Below are 22,538 nucleotides of genomic sequence, written 5' to 3'. Positions count from 1 at the left end.
TAAGGGATACCTCAGATTTTTTATGTAAAATTCAGGACATATCATGGGGGAGTGATTTGATCCTTATTACTATGGACATTACCTCCCTTTACACTTCCATTGGACATATTAACGGGGTCAAAGCAGTTGAACACTATCTAAATCGCAGACCAGCATGTTTTTCTTTGCACAATAGGATGCTTGTTGACATGGTTAAAATGTGTTTAGAACACAATTATTTCTATTTCGATAGTACTATTTACCAACAGATAAGGGGAGTTGCCATGGGGGCCTGCTTTTCCCCCAGCTATGCTTGCTTGCATATGGGGTTGTGGGAAGAGCAGGTCCTCAAAAGGCAACACGAGGACATCTTGAACAATCATGTTCCCCTATGGCTAAGATATATAGACGACCTTTTCATTATTTGGAGGGGGTCGGAGGAACTACCCATAGAGTTTATCGAGAAATTGAATATTAACCATTTAAACCTTGAATTTACCGCACATATGAGCAAGGAATCGGTTGTCTTCTTGGATACGGAGGTCTTTATATCTGATGGCGCCCTATCTACTAGGCTTTATCGTAAGCCCACTGCAGGAAATTCACTGTTGCATGCATTTAGTCACCATTCACAGAACTTGATCCACAGCATCCCCTATGGGGAGATGCTAAGGATAAAGCGCATCTGCAGCAGTGAGAATGAATGTAAACTAGCCCAGGAGGCTTGCAAAAATAGATTCCTTCTGAGGGGTTACAAAGCAGCAGTTATATATAAGGCTATTAACAAAACCAGATGCCTTACTAGGGAACAGGCGTTAATCCCAAAGGAAGTAAATCCAGACAAGGTTGAACCACAATCATCTAAGGTTAGGGTCATCCTGACTTTTAACAAACAACATGGTGCCATTAGAAAGATCTTTAAGCGACATTGGAGTTTACTCCTAAGGGACCCAATAATTGGGGGGGACTTGACACAGCACAATTGGTTGCCTCAATTGACCTTTAGAAAAGCTAGGTCCATGGGGAATTGTCTCGTGAGAAGCAACCCTGAGATCAAATCGCCTTCCAATTGGTTATCTAAACAAAAGGGGGTTTTCAAATGCCTGATTTGCAAAGCATGTAAACATGCGAAAAATTTGAAAATGTATAGTACCCCATTTTTACCGCGACCAGTAAAAATGAAAAAAAGAATTACCTGCAAAACAGAATATGTTGTATATGTTTTAGAATGTCCATGTGCACTACGATATGTGGGCAGCACAAAACTGCCCGTGCACAGAAGAGTTCTTTAACATATACGCGCAATTGTCAACAAAGACCAAGCATATCCTGTTGCAAGACATTTCGAGGTAGTCCATAACAGCGATCCGACCCTTCTAAGCTATTTTGCTATAGATTGTAAACCATTGTCCCGTAGAGGGGGCAATCGGGAGAGTGCACTTCGCACACTTGAGACCAAGTACATTTTAGAGCTAAATACTAAATCCCCTTTTGGAGTGAACGCAACTGAGGATTTATATACATGTTTATGAATTAACTGTTTCTAAACATGATTGACGATTTTAGCTCCTATGAATTTGTTGACCGCTTAATAGTTGTTCTCCATTTATAAACTTTGATGAAACTGTGCACTATTGGATTTTAACTTGATGATTTGTTTTTCTTTTTCACTTAGGTGTTACTTTAATTCATGTTTAGTTAATGTTTACTTTTATTTAGCAAATCCTCTAATTGCCTTTGGCTCAGGGTGTTTTTTGCTAGTAGTTGGGCCATTGCCCTTTCTTTAAACTATGCTTGGCCAGCTGTGCTTGCCCACTTGGGCACTATTGTGAAATCATGAAAGGATGTGATGTATTCTAAATCTTTGAATAGCAGCAATTATACCAGAATGTTTCAGAACATTGTAATCATGGTATAAAGTGAAGAACTGGGGAGGTGTTGGGAGGTGTCCTTAACTACAGGCATCTCATCCATTGAGATCTCTCAGATAATCATGTGTATACATTTGAGGTCTTTTATATTGAACTTCGCCCAGCCTTACCGCTTATATATTTCAATGGCGGAATCCGTGTTTATTTAGCAATTTTATAAATATTTCTTTTTTAATATTTATAATTTTAAACCCAGACTTGTATTTCTGGTTTTATATCCATCTACCGTGGTTATTTACCGTATGTATTACATTCTTAACAAATGTTTGTTAATGCTGCTATATTTATCTGTACAGACAAAATCAAATGTAATTTTATGGTGCATTTATGCAGACATTACATATGTACAGTCTTTCTTTCATTACAATTCTTGGCATGGCACAGCTGTTTGTAATTCAAGTAACACTAGCACTTTGAAAGGGCGTTTAACTGTACGTAACGCGTCATGTGATCAAGGTCCAGGTGGGATCGAAACGTGTCATGGCGGCTTTGATGCAGGGTGTTTTGGAATAAACGGCATGAAGAACTTTGGGTCCCCATGTTCATCCTTTTTTCTACTTGCACGGGAAAGCTTTGGGTGAAGTACGAGAATATATATATATATATATATGCCACTCGCACTCGTCCCAACGGGCCAGCGTACCTCCGCAGTTACTCAGGCACACCAGACCAGCAACGAAAGTCGACCCAGGCTAAGGTGAAATAAATGTTTATTCGAATTCAAGAATCGCCACCAGCATAACGTTTCGGCCTTCACGGAGGCCTTGATCACATGAGGTTAGGGGAGGGACACAGACAATTTAAAGTGCAAGTGGAAGTAACAGTGCAACTTGATTGGTGGATTGCAAAGGTATGGCATAATCGACATGGAAAACAGAATTGGATTCAAAAATAGAAGAAATATTTACAAAGGTTGAATCACATCGACATTATTAAAAAGGGATGTTCGATTTCATGTTTGTTAAAATCATAAATTACAAGCCTTAATAAAATCGTATGGACAATTAGATAAATTATTGTAAACAAAACCACAGAATATTATGTAATGTTACACATTCTAAAATATAGAATTTCATCTAGTGTCCGCTAATGATAAATGTCATGATGCCAACCATGTAAACATTGTTGAAATAAAACCCAAGTGGGTGAAATCACAAATTCATGTCTGTTTTTTATGCGCTGTACCTAAATTTGAATCATTCAATTTATCATCACAATCAAGGGGTTTAAATCCCCCATATTTCCGCCAACTCATGTTTAACGTACATTGTGCCTAGAGAAAAAGGTGTAAGTGTATAAAGTGCAGAAATGAACTTATTAAGTGTTGACATGAAGAACCCCCATGATGGTTAACTAGGGGTATGGTTTCAATTTTTTATTTATTTTTTTATTAACAAAATATATAGTTTTTCATAAAATCAAGACAGCCACAGGTCAAATGCAACAGAGAGCCAGTTAGAATTTCAGTTAAATAATGCTGTTGCCTCGAGCCAGTGACTACATTTAAAAGCCTATATGATCTCAAGCCTACCAAGCAAAACACTAGAAACAAGATGCAGAGGAAATGGGACGTGGTCAATTGTCACTAGGGCAAAGTATAGTAGGGAGTGCAAACAAGGGCCTCAGATGTGATTTAAAGATGTGTATAAAAATCAACACTAGTATTGAGACCCATCGGGGCTCTAGTATCTAAATCAATATATCAAACAAAGCTCCACGATGCCGGCCAGCAAAGACGGAGAAACGGACACTTGCCTCAGCTTCAGTTGCAGGTAATATTTATTTGGTTTTCTTAAAAGTGCATTGCATGTGCAGAAGACACCAGACGCGTTTCGGCGAACGCAGTCGCCTTGCTCACCTGATGTAAATGTACAGGAATTTATATAGCGCAAATCACCAACCAGTTTCTAAGCCCTTGCTTAGGGAACCCGTCCTGGTATTCCCCTGTGAGATAACCCCGGCAGGGTATCTGCAAGGTGAAAGCCAGGCATCCCGCCACGAGGGGCCGTTGTAGAGATTAAGCAAGCTATTGCCCAGAGTCACAGAGTGTGAACCCGTGAATCGAGTAGGCACCGGAGCGAGAATTGTCGAGTCCATGGACAATTTAGGACTCAAGACCCCGCCGAGCCAGGAATCGAACCCTGGTCCCGGGCTGACCTCTGCTTCCTGGTCTGCCTCCTCTAACCAGTGAGCCACACTTCACATTTACTGAATACCCCATTGACATTTTTAAAACACCAACTACCAATCGTGTGCACGAACTGTCATCTGACCCTTAACCAAAAATGAAAAACAGACTATCTGCATTTCTAAGTCTGTTTGTGCTGTGAGAGCAGGAAGTGGATGGATGGCGACAGTTCAACAACAGATCCTTCCCAGTTAGGAATTGCTGGAGACTATATTGGTGGAAGCCATTATGTAATAGCACCACATGAGGGTGCCGCTCGAAGCCGCTGCCGGAGCCTTTGTTCCCCTGACCTGTGGAGGTTTCTTGGAGTCTTGTACTGCCTGGATTTGGTGTGCTTCTTCTGCCGGGGAGTAGACTCGGCTGCGAGGGTGCGGGACTGCGAGTCCCAGAGGTACGTGCGCGGAGTCGACCAGGCGCACCTGTGACTCTTCTCGCCCCCAGCCTGACATGAGCTTTATTACGGCTCGCGGCCCCCGCTCCGCGGGAGCCGCTCGAAGCCGCTGACAGAGCCTTTGTTCCCCTGACCTGTGGAGGTTTCTTGGAGTCTTGTCCTGCCTGGATTTGGTGTGCTTCATCTGCCGGGGAGTAGACTCAGCTGCGAGGGTGCGAGGGTGCGGGACTGCGAGTCCCAGAGGTACGTGCACGGAGACGACCAGGCTCACCTGTGACTCTTCCCGCCCCCAGCCTGACCTGAGCTTTATTACGGCTCGCAGCCCCCGCTCCGAGGGTGCCGCTCGAAGCCGCTGCCGGAGCCTTTGTTCCCCTGACCTGTGGAGGTTTCTTGGAGTCTTGTCCTGCCTGGATTGGTGTGCTTCTTCTGCCGGGGAGTAGACTCGGCTGCGAGGGTGCGGGACTACGAGTCCCAGAGGTATATGCGCGGAGTTGACCAGGCGCACCTGTGACTCTTCCCGCCCCCAGCCTGACCTGAGCTTATAGTCACGCCCTTCAACGCGCACGTGGGACGCGCGCGGGCCCGTTTGTGCCATTTCGTGACCGGGCTTGACCGGACCGGGCCCCCCCTCTTGCTTCTGTAGTCACCCATTCCACACTAGAGAGGGGAGATGTCCAGTCGTGAAACAAGGAGAAAGACCTCTTTACTTGGAGGTGCTATAGCTGGAGGTATGGAAAAATTCCTGATTAGAGCCAATATCCTAATTGACACCGAAATAAATGTCCTTGAAAAACGCCTATCAAAGGAACTATCGGCTATAAAGAGATCATCCCTTGGAACATTAGCTAACCCTAAACCCCCCGAGCGGCCCACTGAGACTATTATCAATAATGCGGTTGGTCAAGCTACAACACCTAGGGAGGACAATCTGGGTGCACCTGATTTGGACATTCTGGTTACTGAAATTATTCCTGAAATTGATATAGTCCTTGACAACAATGTGTCATCTCTTCTGAACCCGATGACACTTGCAATAACACTATGTCTAATGGGGTTAAAGAAGGGGTCGCCACCGAGTGTAAGAGGTCCTATAACAAGAAATCTGGTAGAAAGTCTAAATCAGCTAAGCATAAACACAATACCATCAATCCCACAATAAGTCAAACCCAACCCCTGCCTAGTAAGGAGTTAACATTTAAAAACCTGGAAGCCCTATTTAAATCACTCCTATTCCCTTTAGAAACCAAAATGTAACGGATAGAACTCCGACTAACTAACATTGAGAAAACTACAGCTTAGGCATGGGCGGAAAATCCGTTCCACTCGCGGATTTTGCGGATTTTCGGGAAATCCGCAATCCGCGAGATTTGCGAATTTCCCGCAAAATCCGCAAATCCGCGAGCAGCGGATTTTGCTCGCACTGCTCGCACTGTTCGCGTGAGTTCGCGCCCCGCGAATAAGTGCAAAATTGCAGAAATACGATCTTAGCAAAACTGAAAGTAACTACTTACCAGGTTCAAAAGTTCAGGCTCATCATTAGTAGCCATTTCCTGGAGTGCTTCCTGAGGGGCCCCTCCAGAGTTCAGTTGCCAGTTGAAACTATTATGTGACCCTGCTCTGAACCTCAGAATAGTTACACATATGCCACAAAGGTCCTGAATTACAGCTAAGGGAGACAAGCAGGAGCCAGGCTGGAAGTTAAAATCCATTAATCAGCCCCTAATTCATTATTGTCAGTTGGGGCAGGGCAGGTGTTGTAACTAATTTTGCAACAATGAAAGCACTTAGCAAGTGCAAAAGATCACTAATCAGGGCGCACTAAGGAAGCAGGTGCCAGCTAAAAAAATATTCTGTGACACATGAATCAGCCCCAAATTAATTCAGGTCACTTGAGGCAGGGAAGGTGTGCTTTGCTTTGCCGAAAATAATGTACACTGGACAACCAGAGGGTGTGGTGATGAAACAGAGGGTGGCATGGGTGGGCCAGAGGGTGGCATGAGTAGTCAGAGAGTGGCAGTGGTGACAGAGAGTGGCAGTGATGAAGAAGAGTGTCCCAAACAGGCTGGACACGTAGAAACAACAAGTTCGCGAAACTTGCGACCCGACAGGTAAGTTCGCAATTTGCGAAAGTGTACAAAACCCTCGCGAACTGGCAGAAACACGGGCGAACACAAAAAAAAAAAATCCGCAAATTCGCGGGAATTCGCGGATTTTGCGGATTGCGAATCCGCAAATCCGCAAAATTCGCGAACGCGAGATCCGCAAAATTCGCTCATGCTTACTACAGCTGCCATACTGGCTAAATCCACCAAGCCTAATACTCTGTGTAATCCGCAAACTACTCTCACTATCCCCGGTCCCCCTTTAGCGAAAGACACCCCCAATCTGACCTGTCCCCCTATAGGCCCTCTAGTCCCAATCCATCCTAATAGTAATAAAATACCCCCCCTTGCTACCATCAGGGTTAGTGCCAACTTTGGCTAATGCTAACGGGGTAACGGCTGATGGCCAAATAGATTCTCCAGCCCCAGAACCGAGAGCCCCTAGACCGCGCCTGCCAGACCTGCCGCCAGAAGCTAATCGCTTCATGGTAGTTTTGGCTGGAGCCCCCCGCTGGAAGCAGGGGAAGCCGAGAACTTTAAATCCCTCAAAAGTAAAGTTGTTAGATGGCTGAATTGGAACAGACCCCTCCCGGCCCATCTTCATAACGAAATCATCATGGTTAGAAGGGTGCCCTGGTTGGGTAAAACCGTAAAGTCTATAAATGGGGACTGCATAACGGTCAGTTTTAGAGACCCTAGAACGGTCTCACATATTTGTGCGGGTTTTAATACATCTTTCGACTACACCATACAGACGCTTCCATTGTCCTTTTTCTTTCCTCCCAACCACTTGTACCATGACAGAGGTAGAGACGACTGGACCAGGGTTGAGCAGAGGGGTAGATATAGAAGATATGATGCTAGACCGGTTATGATGCCCCCGAACGCCCCCTTTTGTGATTTTACCCGGTTCAGCTGTCTAGATGGTCTAGATGGCGTGGACTGACTACCCCTGACTCATGTTTCAAGCCCTCCTCTTCCTGGCACCGGAAATAGTATACAAGAGGGTAAGGTTAATTGTATACAGATGGACTCAGCCCCTATAATGCTTCCCTCCCTTATCCATTCTGTACCCCTGGACACAGACCCCTTGGCCACTCACCACCCACCAGCCTTTATGGTCACCCCTGATGAAATTTCACCGACTACAGTGCCCATTAGTGCCCCTGAGATTATTGAGCCTTCACCGTGTATCCTTGGCCTCAAACTTGCTAGCTGGAACATCGCTGGTTGGAGTCGGAAAGTGTTGTCCCTGGGTTGGAAGGAATCCCTTTCTCAGTTTGACGTCCTGTGTCTTCAGGAGACATGGGTAACGTCAGATATCTTTTTTGATGGTTTTGTGTCCTATAATAACCCTGCGCAAAAGTCTAACATGGGTAGGGCAAAAGGTGGGCTTGTAATTTTACTCTCTGTGAATTTCCCTGCTCGTATGAAATCGCATTTGATCGTGTGCCTCCACTCACAAATTCTAAGATTGGAACATAAAAGGGGTTGTGATACTCTGTTGATCAACCATAATAATAATTTGTTTGATGTCACAAGTACCTGTGTTGTGGATGAGCTCGATACAGCTGTGAAGAAAATTTGTAGAGATACCCATAAGACCTATGATATTATTTGGGGTGGGGATTTCAACATCCGTACTTGTCCCCACTCGTTTACAAATGTATGTGGGTTTGACGGGGATAATGGGGAAAACCAGGCTCATTTTACCCACACTCCTTATGGCGACTCTCTTAACACCCTTATGTTAAATCTTGATTTATTGATTCAACACCCGGCTACAGATAATGAGGGTAATATTATACCAACTTTTGTTGGAAGGAATTCTGTGTCCGTTATTGATTACTTACTGGTATCAGTACATATTGCCCCATTTTGTTCAGTCCCGATTATTGTAGAATTTGGTAATAGCGACCACAATGCCATCACAATGTCGACCTCTATCTGGGGATCCCTGCCTAGCGATAAGCGCATGATAGTAGATGAGATACCCCCTTGTAGGCAAAATGGTATCCGCATTAAATGGTGTGGGGATAACTCAGAGAAGCTGATGTGTAAAATTGTGGGAGCAGGGTCGGAAAAGATATTTAACTGTCTTGACTATGATGCTACCCCCTGGCGCATTATTGCTGATTTCGAGAAACTTGGCACTATAATAAAAAGGTCCCTAATCATCACCAAGGGCATATAAAAGAGGGCAGCCTTGGGCTGGTTCGACAGTGCTTTGACGAAATCTTTATAAGAATTAAAGAGGGCTCTGTCGAGACAACCCAGAGACAGGGAAGTTATTACACTCCTCAGGTCGACCTATAAACAGCAACTTCTCTGTAGAAAACAGGAGCTAAGGGAGCAAGCCTGGGATAACCTGACCAAAGCGGCGAAGCTGCGTGACAGTAAGCTTTTTTGGAGTACGGTCAATAGCCCCTTCCTTCAAAAGGAAGATTTCCCAGTATTAACTGCCCAAGTTAGCGAGGACAGCTGGGTACTATACTTCACAGGAATCTTTGATCCGGCCAGGGAGGCTCATGATAGCTTTTCTGCCGATCCTATTGAACCTAAGTTACCCATGGGGATTACCCTACAAGAAGTAGACATTGCCATCAGTAAGAGCAAAGGGAGGAAGGCACCGGGACCGGATGGGGTCCCAGTCGACCTGTATAAAACCAATCAGGCACTTTGGAGTCCACTCCTGACCCAGGTGTTTAATGCATCTGTTAGTGATAGTACACCATCTACCTGGAGTGAATCCATAATCCTGCCGATATACAAGAAGGGAGATAGAGGAGAGGCTAAGAACTACCGCCCTATCTCCCTCCTGGATTCCTCACTTAAAATCATGAGCAGGGTCTTACTAGCGCGATTGGAGGAATGGGCAGAGGACAATAAAATACTTGCTGATTCTCAATTTGGTTTCCGCAAAGGTCTTGGGACAATTGAGCAGTGCATCAAACTTGGTCTTATCATAGGGAAATATACTAAAGCGAAACAGGGCTCATTATTTCTGTGTTTTGCCGACCTTTCAAGTGCTTTTGATCATACTCTTTTATGGTCCACTTTACCTGAAATGGGAGCTCTGAGAGCAATGATTTATTTCCTGGCCAGACTATATAACAAGCTGTCAGCCCAGATTCGCTTTGGCCAGGCAGGGGAATGCACCAAGAAGATCAGGGTTAAATCTGGTATAAGGCAAGGATGTGTGCTGGCCCCGTTACTTTCCTCCCTTTTTATAAATTCTAGGGAGTCCGAACTGAAGAGAGTTGAAGCTGATTCCCCGCAGATAGATGGCCAACCAGTCCCGGTACTGCTATATGCAGATGATACGGTCCTTCTCTCGAGAACTCCAAATGGTCTCCAAAATCTTATGAATTACTTTTATGATTTTATCCAGGGGAGAAAACTAAAAATGAATAACTCTAAGACTTTTATCATGGCCTGTGGGAAAAAGGTGAAACAACTTAAACCATTCCAGTTTAAGGAACACAGAATAGAGGTTGTGGATAAATTTTGTTATCTGGGCATTACTTTTAATAGTAGTGGGTCGTGGGCATCCGAGATTTTAAATGTGAAGGCCAAGATGGGTAAAAGCTCCTCGGGAGTATTTCGTTTTGCTTCAAAATTGGGCAGTCGTTGCATCCCAGATATGCTAAATGTCTACAGGCATATGCGCTTCCATTGCCCTTTATGGCTCAGGAGTATGGCCATTGTAACCATGGGGACCTGCAAATAACAGAAAAACAGTTCCTCAAAAGACTTCTATGCCTCTTCTCTTTGGCATCCACCGAACTGATTCATAAAGAGGCCGGGCTGGATCATTTGACAGATTTAATTGGCTTGAGACCCCTTATGGTTTGGAGGTCAATCTGGGCAAAGGACGAAACAGGATTTACCAGGCGAATTATCCAAGACTGTCTTCGGCTGGACAATGTTCGCAAGATCCCCTGGTTAAAATATGTTTTAACGTCCTATAAAGAAATTTACAATCTGGATATTTTCGATGATCCTTTATGTGCTGTTAATTTACCCAAACAGGAGGTTAAAAATGTTTTTTTGGGGATCAAATCCAATATGCGTAGAGTCCAATGTAGCCCCTTTATAACCCATGTTTTTTACCATTCCAACAAGGAGGAAGGCCAGGGCACGCCTATGTATTTAAAAGCAATAACCAAAAAATCACATCAGTTTGTTCTCGCTAGGCTGAGATTAGGCATCATCCATAATTTGGTGGCATTTTCACGGATGAAAGTTTATAGTTCAAGCCCTTTTCCGTGTGATGGCACCACCAAACAAAGCACATTGCACTTTATGCTAATCTGCCCATTGTATTTGCACATTCGTCTATGTTATCTTAAACCTGTTTTTATGAAATACTCTGTGTCTACAACTGCTCATGCCATGAAATTACTATTTGCACTTGATACTTTGGATATTTGTTTTACCGCTACCTTTATTCTAAAAGCTGTGTCCCATAGGAAAAGTCTGGAATTTTAAGTCTGATATATTTGTAAAAATTTAATTGCCCGGTCGAATACTTGTCTTCAATTGAGCTTCTCCATTTATTATGACTTATTCTTTTTTCGTTCCGTAATGTATTTTGTCATGTAATTTTTAACATTGTATGCTTTTATGATTGTCTGTGAATAATCGAATAAAGCTTATGAATTGAAATGAATTGACTATCTGCATCTTTCTAAGTCACACATGAAAAAAGACTATCAATAGTTATCAACAAAACACGCTGTAAATTACAATATGGGACATTTTACTAGATTGCATATTTCAATTAATAACTTTCCTGTTATTTGAACAAAATAAATAAATGCAAGTATTAAACGTCATTCCTAGTGCTTCAAAATTAAATGGTGCGTCACTGATTACTACCTGCTCCAATACAGTGGTCCATTAGTTGTCATTTGATGGTGAGACTCACATGTCCCAAATATATTTTAAACCTAGGGGAAATTATATCCATCGCTATCTAAACCTGTTTGCTCTATGTATATAACTATACATTAATATTGAAAAAAACGACCAGAAAAAATAAATATGTGTATACTATACCTGTAAAGATGACAGTTAAAGTGCGTGTGCTAAAGTGCAAAATATAAAGTGCAAAAAGTTGCCCAGCCGGGAACTTGCTTAAATAAATTAAATAGAGGGGCAGGGTAAAGGCAGAGATCACTATATTTCCAACATGTCTTGATGTGTGGACATAAGGCTTATATTTCTGTGTGTGTAAGATAACTGATTGTGGAACAAATCTATTGGAGCAAACAAGAATGTACAGTATCCTGAACTGGCCCTTTTGTCGATTTATAGGGTCAATAGACCTGTGCAAATGTCGCCAATATATAGCATAAAATCACAAATTCATAAAATATAAATCCATGAAAAAATACACATCCATTAAACACCAGACAAAGATCTAAAAACACCCACAAAGAGACTAAAAAGTATATGCATAACACACTGTTAGATAAATAAATATATACATACTACTATGAATATATAAATAAATAAATATCATCGCAAGGTTCAATTCATATGGATACATTTGGTAGATGTCAAATCTATAAATAATGATGTAGGTCTTCACAAATGTTGAGCCCCCTCTGAGTCTTGGTGTCGAGTTCTGAAATATACTTGGTTTCAAGTTGTCTCAGCAACTTCTCCCGATCCCCTCCTCTCTTGTTTGGTTTGACACTGTCAATGAAATAGTACTGTAACACATTTAAATTATTACTGTGTTCAGTTTTGACGTGTCTGGCTACAGGATATGTAGGATCAGAATTGACAGTTGCCCTCAAGTGTTGTAGGATTCTTTGCATGTACTTGTAACTTCGTACTACCTACATATTGTAGCCCGCAAATGCATTTGAGTACATACACACCATGATCTGTTGTGCATGTGTAGTTGCCCCTGATAATAATTGGGGCCTCAGAAAATGAATTGATGTAGGATTTGGTGTTAACTCCAAATTTGCAGGCCCTACAAGTACTGCACATGAAAAAAACATTTTTTGCTGAAAGCCAAATTTCTTTGTGGTAAAGTTCTGGGCTCATTTTGACCAAATCACTTCTCATAGAATGTGCCTTGCGGTATGCAAAATTGGATTTTGCAGTTAAAACTCCACTAAGAACAGTGTCAGTAAGCACAATGGGCCATTGTGTATTGATGATTCTCCTTATGGTCTGGGATTGTCTACTATATGTAGATATAAATCTACACGTATTCTCCAATACAGAGTCATAAGCGGTCGCTGTTGCAGTATTAATGGACCCACTAGTACCAGCAGTGGCAACATATGTTTTATTGATCAGAGCAGATATATCTTTCTTGTTGGCCTTTATGATTGCAAGATCTAACTTCTGTGCACTGTAGCCTCGTGCCATCAGTCTCTGTTTAGTAGACTCCTGAGCTTCTTGCAGAGCGAGCTCTGTACTGCATGCTCTGCGGATTCGCTATAATAATCCATAGGGCAAACTGGCAATTGTGTGATGTGGGTAAACCTGCACAACAATTATTGTATGTATATTTATATATATATATATATATATATATATATGTATATATATATATATATATATATATCAACTTAACAATATTAATAAATCATTATTACATTTAATTATAAAATGTTAAAACATAATTACAATTATAATTACATATAAATATCCAAATAAACCTGTAATATAAATATAAAAATTAATTGTAAATGTAACAAATTTAATTATTAACATTATTATAATTTTTTTAATAATATTTCACACTACATTAATTTTAACAGTAGGGAAAACGTTGCATAGCGTAGGGGATAACATTTCTGTTCCCACTCTAACAAGTGGAACAGTAGGAAAAGTGTTGCAGAGCAGGAGGGTAACAATGACTATTCCTACTCCAGTGAGTGCAACAGTAATAAAGTGTTGGATAGCGGGTGGGTAAAAATGACTATTCCCTCTCCAGAGAGTGGAACAGAAGGAAAAGTTTTGGATAGCGAGTGGGAATAATTTACTATTCCCACACCCCCAAGTGTAACAGCAGAGAAAGTGTTGGATAGCGGGAGTGTAAAAAATATTTTTCCCACTCCAATGAGTGCAACAGTAGGGAAAGTGTTGGATAGTGGGTGGGTAAAAATTACTATTCCCACTGCACCGAGTGCAACAGTAGGGAAAGTGTTGGATAGCGGGTGGGTATAAAATATTTTTCCCACTCCAGCAAGTGCAACAGTAGGGAAAGGGTTGGATAACGTGTGGGAATAATTTACTGTTCCCACTCCACCAAGTGTAATAGTAGGGAAAGTGTTGGATATGGGGAGGATAAAAATTACTATTCCCACTGCACCGAGTGCAACAGTAGGGAAAGTGTTGGATAGCGGGTGGGTATAAATGACTTTTCCCACTCCAGTGAGTGCAACAGTAGGGAAAGTGTTGGATAGCGGGTGGGTAAAAATTACTGTTCCCACTCCAGCAAGTTCAACTGTAGGGAAAGGGTCGGATAGCATGTGGGAATAATTTACTATTCCCACACCACCAAGTGTAACAGTAGGGAAAGTGTTGGATAGCAGGAGTGTAAAAATTACTTTTCCCACTCCAGTGAGTGCAACAGTAAGGAAAGTGTTGGATAGCGGGTGGGTAAAAATTACTATTCCCACTCCAGTGAGTGCCACAGTAAGGAAAGGGTTGGATAGCGTGTGGGAATAATTTACTCTCTCCAATACACGAAGTATAACAGTGGGGAAATTGTTGGATAGCATAGGGGAATAATTTAGTATTCCCACTCCTGCAATATTATTAACATTAATGAACAATTATTTAATTTAAAAAAATGTTTTTACCTCCCACCATATTCCCCTATAAACGTCACTACCAATATTGTAAAATATTATTCAATTAACAAAATTAATTATCAATGTATTAATTAACTAATAATAATTAACAATAAAATTAATAACCATCAAATATAAATTAATTCACACAATTAACACTATAAAATAACTTTAAGTCAATATCATATAAAAAATGTTATTATAAAAATTAAATTACTTCCCACCATACTCCCCTATCAACTCTCATCCCACTCCGAAAAAAAGTACACAATTGACATAGTAACAAATTAATATTAATATTTAATATCAAATAAATAACTAATTAATAACTGTTTAAACTCAATTACCATAATTACCAATACATGTATAATTATTAATAATAAATGGATAATTAATTAGTAATTAATTAATTAACACAATTAACAATATAAAAGATTAAATACAAACATATATTTAAATTAAATTACTTCCCAACCTATTCCCCTATAAACCCACAACCCACTATGGAACAAAAATACACAAAAATAATTTAACATAAAATTCATTACTTTAAAAAAATTCAAACATTCATTACAAAAATAATATATACTTTTAACACATATACTAACATTTAAAACACTACAAAAATCGATATTTTTCACAACGATAATATGACTGACAATATTACTAACTTTGATATTATAACAAACAATATTTCTGACCTGCATATCGATATTTTGCACCACTATCTATATGGCCCCTCTGGCGGCGGTAGCGGAGTCTTTTGGTGCCCGGATCATATCCTACGCTGATGACACCCAGCTCCTTTTTACATCTAAAAAGGGAGAGGCTTTTGATGGCGGCTTGATGCGGTCTTCGATTGGTTTAGGCGGCACAGTCTGAAATGCAACTCCGACAAGTCGGAGCTGCTTTTTTTTGGCTGTCTGCCGGACCCCAATTGGAAGACCTGGTGGCCCCAGGACATGTTTCCGCCCGATGCGGCCTCTGTGAAGGCTAAAAACCTTGGGGTGCAATGTGACGACAGCCTTTCTTTTGGACCCCAAATCATCGGTCTATCTGGGAAATGCTTTGGCATTTTGAAATTGCTTCGGAAGTTTCTTCCTTTGCTGTCCTTGCAGCATAAAAAAATCATTGTGCAGTCTCTGATCAGCTCGCGTTTAGATTACGCGAATGCCCTGTATATCGGGCTGCCTAAATATCTGTTGGCCCGATTGCAGATTGTGCAGAACTCGGCTGCAAGAGCCATTTTTGGTCTCCCGCGCAGGGCGAAAGCCTCAGAACTTCTAAGGAGACTGCACTGGCTGCCCATTGCCAAAAGAATTACCTTTAAGGTACTGACTCTAGCTTTCAAGGCCCTCCGTTCAATTGGCCCAAAGTATATGGAGAAGTGTCTGGCCTTTTGTGTCCCGAGGAGGTCGCTTCGGTCGGCCTTGTTGGCCAAGGCTGTCGTCCCCCGGATTAAACTTGCCCGGATCGGAGGGCGTTCTTTTCGATACTTGGTCCCGCGTTGCTGGAATGAGCTACCTGTTTCCTTAAGAAAGTTGAACAGTCTCCTTACTTTTAGAAAGGAGCTGAAAACTTGGCTCTTTGCTGCATGACTTCTCCTGGCGGAACCTTCGTGAGCTGCTGTGTTGTGTTTCTTTTCCGCATCTCTCTTTGCCAAAGCGCCGGGACGCACCTTGGGGTAGCCGTGCGCTATAAAAGAGACTTAAACATAACATAACATAACTATATTTTGGAAAGTCGATATTCTATCCTCTCGATATTTAAAACTCGATATTTTGCCATCTCAATATTTTAACTTCGATATTTTGACTGTTTACCAATTAGGAGACCTTTTGTTACACTCTTGCACACGTTTTGGGCATCTCGTCGTAGTACCTTATGGCAGAGGCTTAGTGCAGTCTTCATGCAGCCCTGGACTTGACAGGAAGTTTCTGAGTGTGAGTGATTGAGTCTAGCGGGTGTCGATGTGCTCTTTTAAAACAGAAATGTGTGAAATGGTATTCAGAAAAGCCTTGGATAGTCCGATCAGTATTTATCAGTCAGTGTTAAAGAAACCATCATTACCAAGGTTCGACTACCATTTTGCAATCATTGAAAAGTGCTGTAGTCTGAGAACAATTCCTGGACAAAGAGGATAAATAATTTTTTGCTATTCTTTATGGAGTTTCCTTTGTTTGCTTACATTTGAGCTTGACTTTTAAGCTAAATATATCGTACACGAAATGACTGGAAAGTTTTAATGTGCTACAAGCTGAATTCCACTCAATTTCACAATCAGACAGAAGTACACTCCTGGGTGAATGGGGTGGGGGTGAGGGCTTCCTTTCTTAGGTCTGTCCTAGAGTCAGCTCTAGCTGCCCCGCCAGTCTCATATTTTCAACAAAAAATACATACATAAATACAGTGCCTTCAGTCAGCCCTCTTTATCCTTTTATTTGTTGAAGTGTTATTCACATCCAGCTTCTGCCACCAAAACATACAGGTTGAAGCGCAGTGGTTCTCCCACTTCAGCTATTGGCTTTCTTCAGAGTGAGTAGAAGCATCTTACTTGGGCACATGAGCAAAACATGTAAAAAGATGTGCCAATGTTGGTAGGCTCGCCTCTGCTATTGTTCCTTCTTTGATTTCATGTTCAATTTATTTTTGCAATTGCCTTGCCAAGGTTCGACTTATTGGCTTTGCCAATGCTTGTTTTATATACAGGGAACCGGCCCAATCAACCTGTTTGTCCAGGGTACCATATTGTCTAGGAACTGCCCAGATATACTGTGTTCTTCAGCCATGTCTTAATCTCAACAAGCTGCTTCAGGGTAAACTTAAAATATGCCATTCATAAAGCCCTCCTGGACTTACATTGTACACCCCATAATCTGCGGGTATTCTAGATAACATGTTTGCGGTATTTTCCAGAGAAGACATTTCAAGGGCATGGGTTATGGATTATGAAATAATTGAAACTGCAAGTTAATAATTAAAACTGGCCACCCAGAATTATGGCTCCCACTTCACAAAATATAGCCATTCTTTGATTCTCCTATCCAGAAGCCTTCCCATCATCTCACCTTGGCCTGACGATAAACAAGAATATGCTAGGAGATGCTGCAATACATGCAGCCAATTCTCATTGATTGTTCTCAACTACGACTTTCCTCCTGCAGGCCTGGACCCTACATCTCCTTCCAGACGAAGAGCTTACAGCACCAATCAGATAGCGGATCATGAGCCAATTGAACGGGTTCATACCTCCAGTGACCCCACTGCTGCTATGGGGAAGAATACCCTCAGAAGAGCCCAAATGCAGGACCTTCTGGGCCAGACCAGTCCAGACCCTTGGCATGCGGACCTAGAGGTAAGGCCCCTGGATGTTCAAAACTAGGACACATAAACAAAGGACTTAAAGCACAGCCAGACACAATTGCTATTAGTCCCTCCTTCACTTGATTTCCCCCTATCTTCCTGCAGTGTCCTTCATGTTCTGTGTCTCCAATTCCTTTGAGCTCTTCTTCCATGACTCCTTCCTTGGTATACCACTATTCCTTCCTGTCGGTAGTTCTTCCTTCTTTCTTTTTTTCCTACCTCAATCTCTTCCACAACTCCCACTATCCATCCCCCTTCCCTTCCCTGTAGCCTTGTATATTTTTTTAGATGTGGAAAATATGCATGCCTCACTGCTCGCCATACAATTCAGCGCCAGGAGCATGAGCAGCATTGAAAAATCACCACGAACGTCAGTGTGCAGGAGCGTGTGACCATTCAAGTTGATTTTGCTGTCGCTCGAGTAGAAAATCTACTCGAGCAGCCACAAATCTATGGAAGAAGCAGCACTCTGACTGCGGCCAGTTATGTTACAAAATAGTGCTAGACAATGCCAACTCTTGCAGGACAAAATTAGGCGATTGGCACGATTTGCCAGAGCTCCGCATTACAAGAGTAGCACAGAGTTGTCAAATTCCTCCAATTCCACAGGAGAAGTGAAACATTCTGTCCATCCCTAATTTTCTTTATTAGTTTTATTGAAAGCCAACCAGATTTGTTTTGTGCTAGGACAAAGCATTTTGTATTCTTGGTGATGTTTTTGCCCCTGTGGGTTATTGGGTAGCCACTTTGTCTCACAACGGATGGTTCAGTAAGTTACATAATCTTATTGGCTGGTCGGGGGATAATAATAGTTCATTTGCATAGAGACCTGCATGTCAAATTGCTAATATTTCTATGGTTGATCAATTAGTTCCTAAAAGTTTTAATGTATGTTATGCGCTTTAGAGAGTGTTTTAAAATGTATGCTTTTTGATGTCCAGAGAATTATTGTGGTTTAATTCATGGAAACAATAAACTCCAATATATTGTAGTTTTATTTATTAGTACACGTAGTTAATGCAAAAATTACTAGTGTTATGTTTATTTCACATAACGTGTATCCTCATGCAAAAATCTATAATTACTAATGTTTTGGTTGCAAAGTTTGTTTTTTGAGCATCAGTTTATGACAAAAAAAACAAGTGATCGACAAAATTCAAAACCTCCAAGCATTTCACAAGTATACTTTGCGACAAACACAAATGGTAGAATAGGCCACACAAACACCAGTTGCACAAGAAAATTACGTGACTCCGTAAGTGCAGTCAAAGGAATAACTTCGCAAACTATAGGTAAACCCCACAGGAAGCTTTACTTTAGATTAATCTCATCTAATAAAACTGCACACAGTCCTAGCTAGATGCTGTAGTGTCTCTGTGATAGCGCAGGAGTGTCAGCAATAATGCCCAGGACACTAGATTGGCTTTATGCCTGAGGCTAACTTCCACCTCGAGGCTTTTATTCTGTTCACACTTATGATGCAGGGCCAAACCATCTGACCTCGCAACTGAGGGGTACTCGCCATTGCCCTCTCTAAATCTGGGCCATGTAGGCCAGCGTGCTCACAGACTACATTCCTCCTCAATCATGGACGACAAAATGAAAACTGGTACAAACACAAATAAGATAACAAACACAGACATGAAAAAGGTGGAAGAAGTACAACCACTTGAACATATTCTGTTAGTGGTTCTTCATGTGGCCTGGTCTCGTGGGGTGAAGGCCTTGAACTCATAATTTTTTTATCCAAGTATCAAATCCATGAACTACCGCTGGGAGGGTGGTGCCGGGCTGCAGTTGATATCACCTACCACCCCCTTGTTCTGAGGGTCTAGGAGTTGGGTCTTCATCAGTAGTTTGGCCATCTCTATTGGTGGTCACCTTGGCAGGGGCAGCCTCAGAGTTGCCTGCAGCAAAGGTGGGCTTGATCTAGCGGATTTAGTGTCCTCTTACCTTGGGTTTTCCTCTTGGTTGCTGTTCCCCTGGACATGGGTAGAGTCAAACACCATGTCAAGGGCCTCTGGGACTCTCTAAATTGATTGGAAAATGTTATATTACGGGTGAACATTTCAGTTTCCTTCCTTGCAGTGTCCATGGTGCTTCTCAAATGAGTAACATACAACCCATTGGGCTGTTTCAATTGGGAGTCAGTAACTTTCCACTGGGGTGGCATTCCATTATTAGCACTTGGTCTCCTACTCAGATATGTCAATTCTTTGCCCAGCGGAGTCTGCAAGCGACCTCATTCTGATATCCTCCTCTTCTCTGGATACCAGCTTTTCATGCCTTGCGAGATAGTCTGAATGTTTTTCGGATCCCCACTTGTATACTATGGTGAACTGATACTCCTGGAGCTGCAAAATCCACTTCTCATTCTTTGGATGAGAAGTTTGTGGTCCATGAACACAGTAATCGGGATGCTCTAAAGATATAAGTGGAAGTGTTGACATCCCCAATGAACTGCAATGGCCTCGTTTTCCATGTGGGAGTACCTCTGCTCCTTGGGTGTGAGGGCTCAGCTGGCATATGCGAGGGGTGCCCACTGTCCACAGGCTTGTTTTTGTGACAGCAACGCTCACAGGCCTAAGGGACTAGTGTCCACAGAGAGTCTTAACTCTTTCTAGGGGTCAAGGTATACCTGGGTAGTCTCTTCAGATAACTCTCCTTTGGTTTCTTGGGATACATGCTCTTGTTCAGAGCCCCAAGTCCACGAGGTGGATGTTTTTGTGAGGTCACGTAGCTGGGTCATGAGGTTGGACAGGTTCGATATAAACTGTCCACAATAGGTGACCATCCCTAAAAGGCTCCTGGCTTTGCAGATGGTTGTCGGTGCTGGTGCGACTGGATGTCTTTCACCTTGGCAGGGTCGGGGGCTACTCCTTGCAGAGAGAATCAGTATCCAAAAAAGCTGATATCCTTTTTGATAAATTCACATTTTTCCCTGTGGAGGGTCAGACCACTCTCTTGTAGGCTGCTGAATACCGCTCTAAGGCAGCTCAGGTGCTCTTCCAGGTTTGAGGAGTGTACCAGAATTTCATCGCTGACATCTAGGATGAAAAGACTTCCTTCCTTTGTTTTGGAAGACTTTGGCGTCCCTGGAGAGGCCGAAGTTTAGTCTCATGTAATAGCATAGCCCCACATGCATCGAAAATGCTGTGATCTATAGGGAAGCTGGGTCGAGCAGAATATGGTGGTATCGTTACCTTTTTTTCCCCCGAAGTTTTATATAGCATGAGCCTGACCTGAAATGAGGTATCAGAGGGATTTACATGAGCACCAGTTGTGTTACATGAGGTCACATTAATTTGTGGTATGCATGGGGAGATTAAGTGATTTGCCCTGAATCACAGGATGTTGAGCGTCGCTGACAAGACTTGGACCCAGTTCCCCAGATTTGAGGTTGACCACCCTAACCGTTAGGCTACATCCTAAGGTCCATCATTGAAAATCATTGGGACCCCGCAAGTTTGTTCACGATATAGTACACTGTAGGGGTGAAGTGATGTTTTCTGTTAATGGTCAGGTTTGCAATGTGCATATTGACGCAGATCCACACCTATCCCGGCTGCTTTGGCTTCTTCGCTACCACTATTGGTGACATCCTAAGGGTGGGTCCTTCGACCTTTTCAATGATGTTGGCCTCCTCTATGTTCCTTAGTTCTTGTTCTACGTTTGGCTGGAGGTGAAATGTGACACTTGTGTGTTGGAGGGCAATATACTTGATTGATTGATCATTATGGAGATGTACCATTTTTCCTTTTAGGCATCAGATGTCTTGAAAGAGTGACTAAAACATATTTACGAGCCCTTCGACTCAAATCGTGTGGATGCTGAGTGCAAATCTTATTAGTTGTAACTCTTCTGCCATGTAGTGGCTTAGAAGGAACCTGACCCTTGCATTGTTTTGTAGACCTAAGCTTTTGACATTTAATTCTGATGGTGAATGTCTGTTGTGAATTTCTTCCCAGTGGGAGGTGGAACTGGTTTCCAAAGGCATAGACCCGGATGTCCATAGCTTTCAGTTTCATTAGGCCCGGCAGGTAGTGGTATAGGTCCTGTGATATGAGGTTGATGGAAGCCACTGTGTCTATTTGGGCTGTTAGTGCCTACACCCAGACTTGGACCCTGCACTTGGGGGGCAACGCTGCCATCCATTGCTGCCTTTTTATGGTGCAGATGACTTGGATAATCTCTTCCTGTTAATTGACGTGCATGTTGCTATCTTCCTGGGCAATTTGGGGTGTGTCCAGCATGTTCCTCTTATCCTTTAGAGGCTTCTTCTGGGTTGGGGTGGCCCGGCATACCTTTGCAAAGTGATTGCTTTTGCTGCACACAGAGCACTTCTTTCCCCACAGAGTCTGTCCTCTGCCTAATTTGCAGGGGGCGTAAGTTTTAAGAGATTTCTTGGTGTCCTTTCTGCCATTCCAGGGCTCTCTAGACAAGAGGTTGACTGGTTCAGTTTTGATGATACGCTACAGCACTTCCTCCATGTGAGATGTCCTCACCTTTCAGACTTCTTTAGGCTGCAGAAAGGTCAAGATGCCCCACATGGACTGCCCCGGGCCCTGTAAGATCTGCTTTTGTAGCTCCACAGATGCACATCCATGGATGAATTGTCCTCTTATTTTATCTTTGTCTTCCGGGAGGGTGCATGTGCTGGCCAACTGTAGCAGGCATGTGTAGAATGCCTGCACTGATTCATTTGGAGTCTGGTGAGCTTGACGTATTAGGAACTTCTCGTAGTCTGGCTTGTTGAGG

General features: G+C 42.4%; 1 protein-coding gene across 1 annotated transcript in view; it reads left to right on the top strand.

Annotated features, from left to right (window-relative positions):
• VWA5B1 (von Willebrand factor A domain containing 5B1) overlaps positions 1-22,538 on the top strand; it is a 1,100,054-nt gene that overhangs the window by 569,089 nt on the left and 508,427 nt on the right. The window contains exon 13 of the mRNA XM_086920192.1: positions 17,582-17,772. Within this exon, the coding sequence (XP_086776318.1) occupies positions 17,582-17,772 (191 nt within the window). The remainder of the gene's footprint in view (positions 1-17,581; positions 17,773-22,538) is intronic.

The sequence above is a fragment of the Lissotriton vulgaris genome, chromosome 5, assembly GCF_964263255.1.
Source record: "Lissotriton vulgaris chromosome 5, aLisVul1.2, whole genome shotgun sequence".
NCBI lineage: Eukaryota > Metazoa > Chordata > Amphibia > Caudata > Salamandridae > Lissotriton > Lissotriton vulgaris.
The sequence above is the reverse complement of the archived record's forward strand: the minus strand, read 5'-3'. Positions and strand labels throughout refer to the sequence as shown.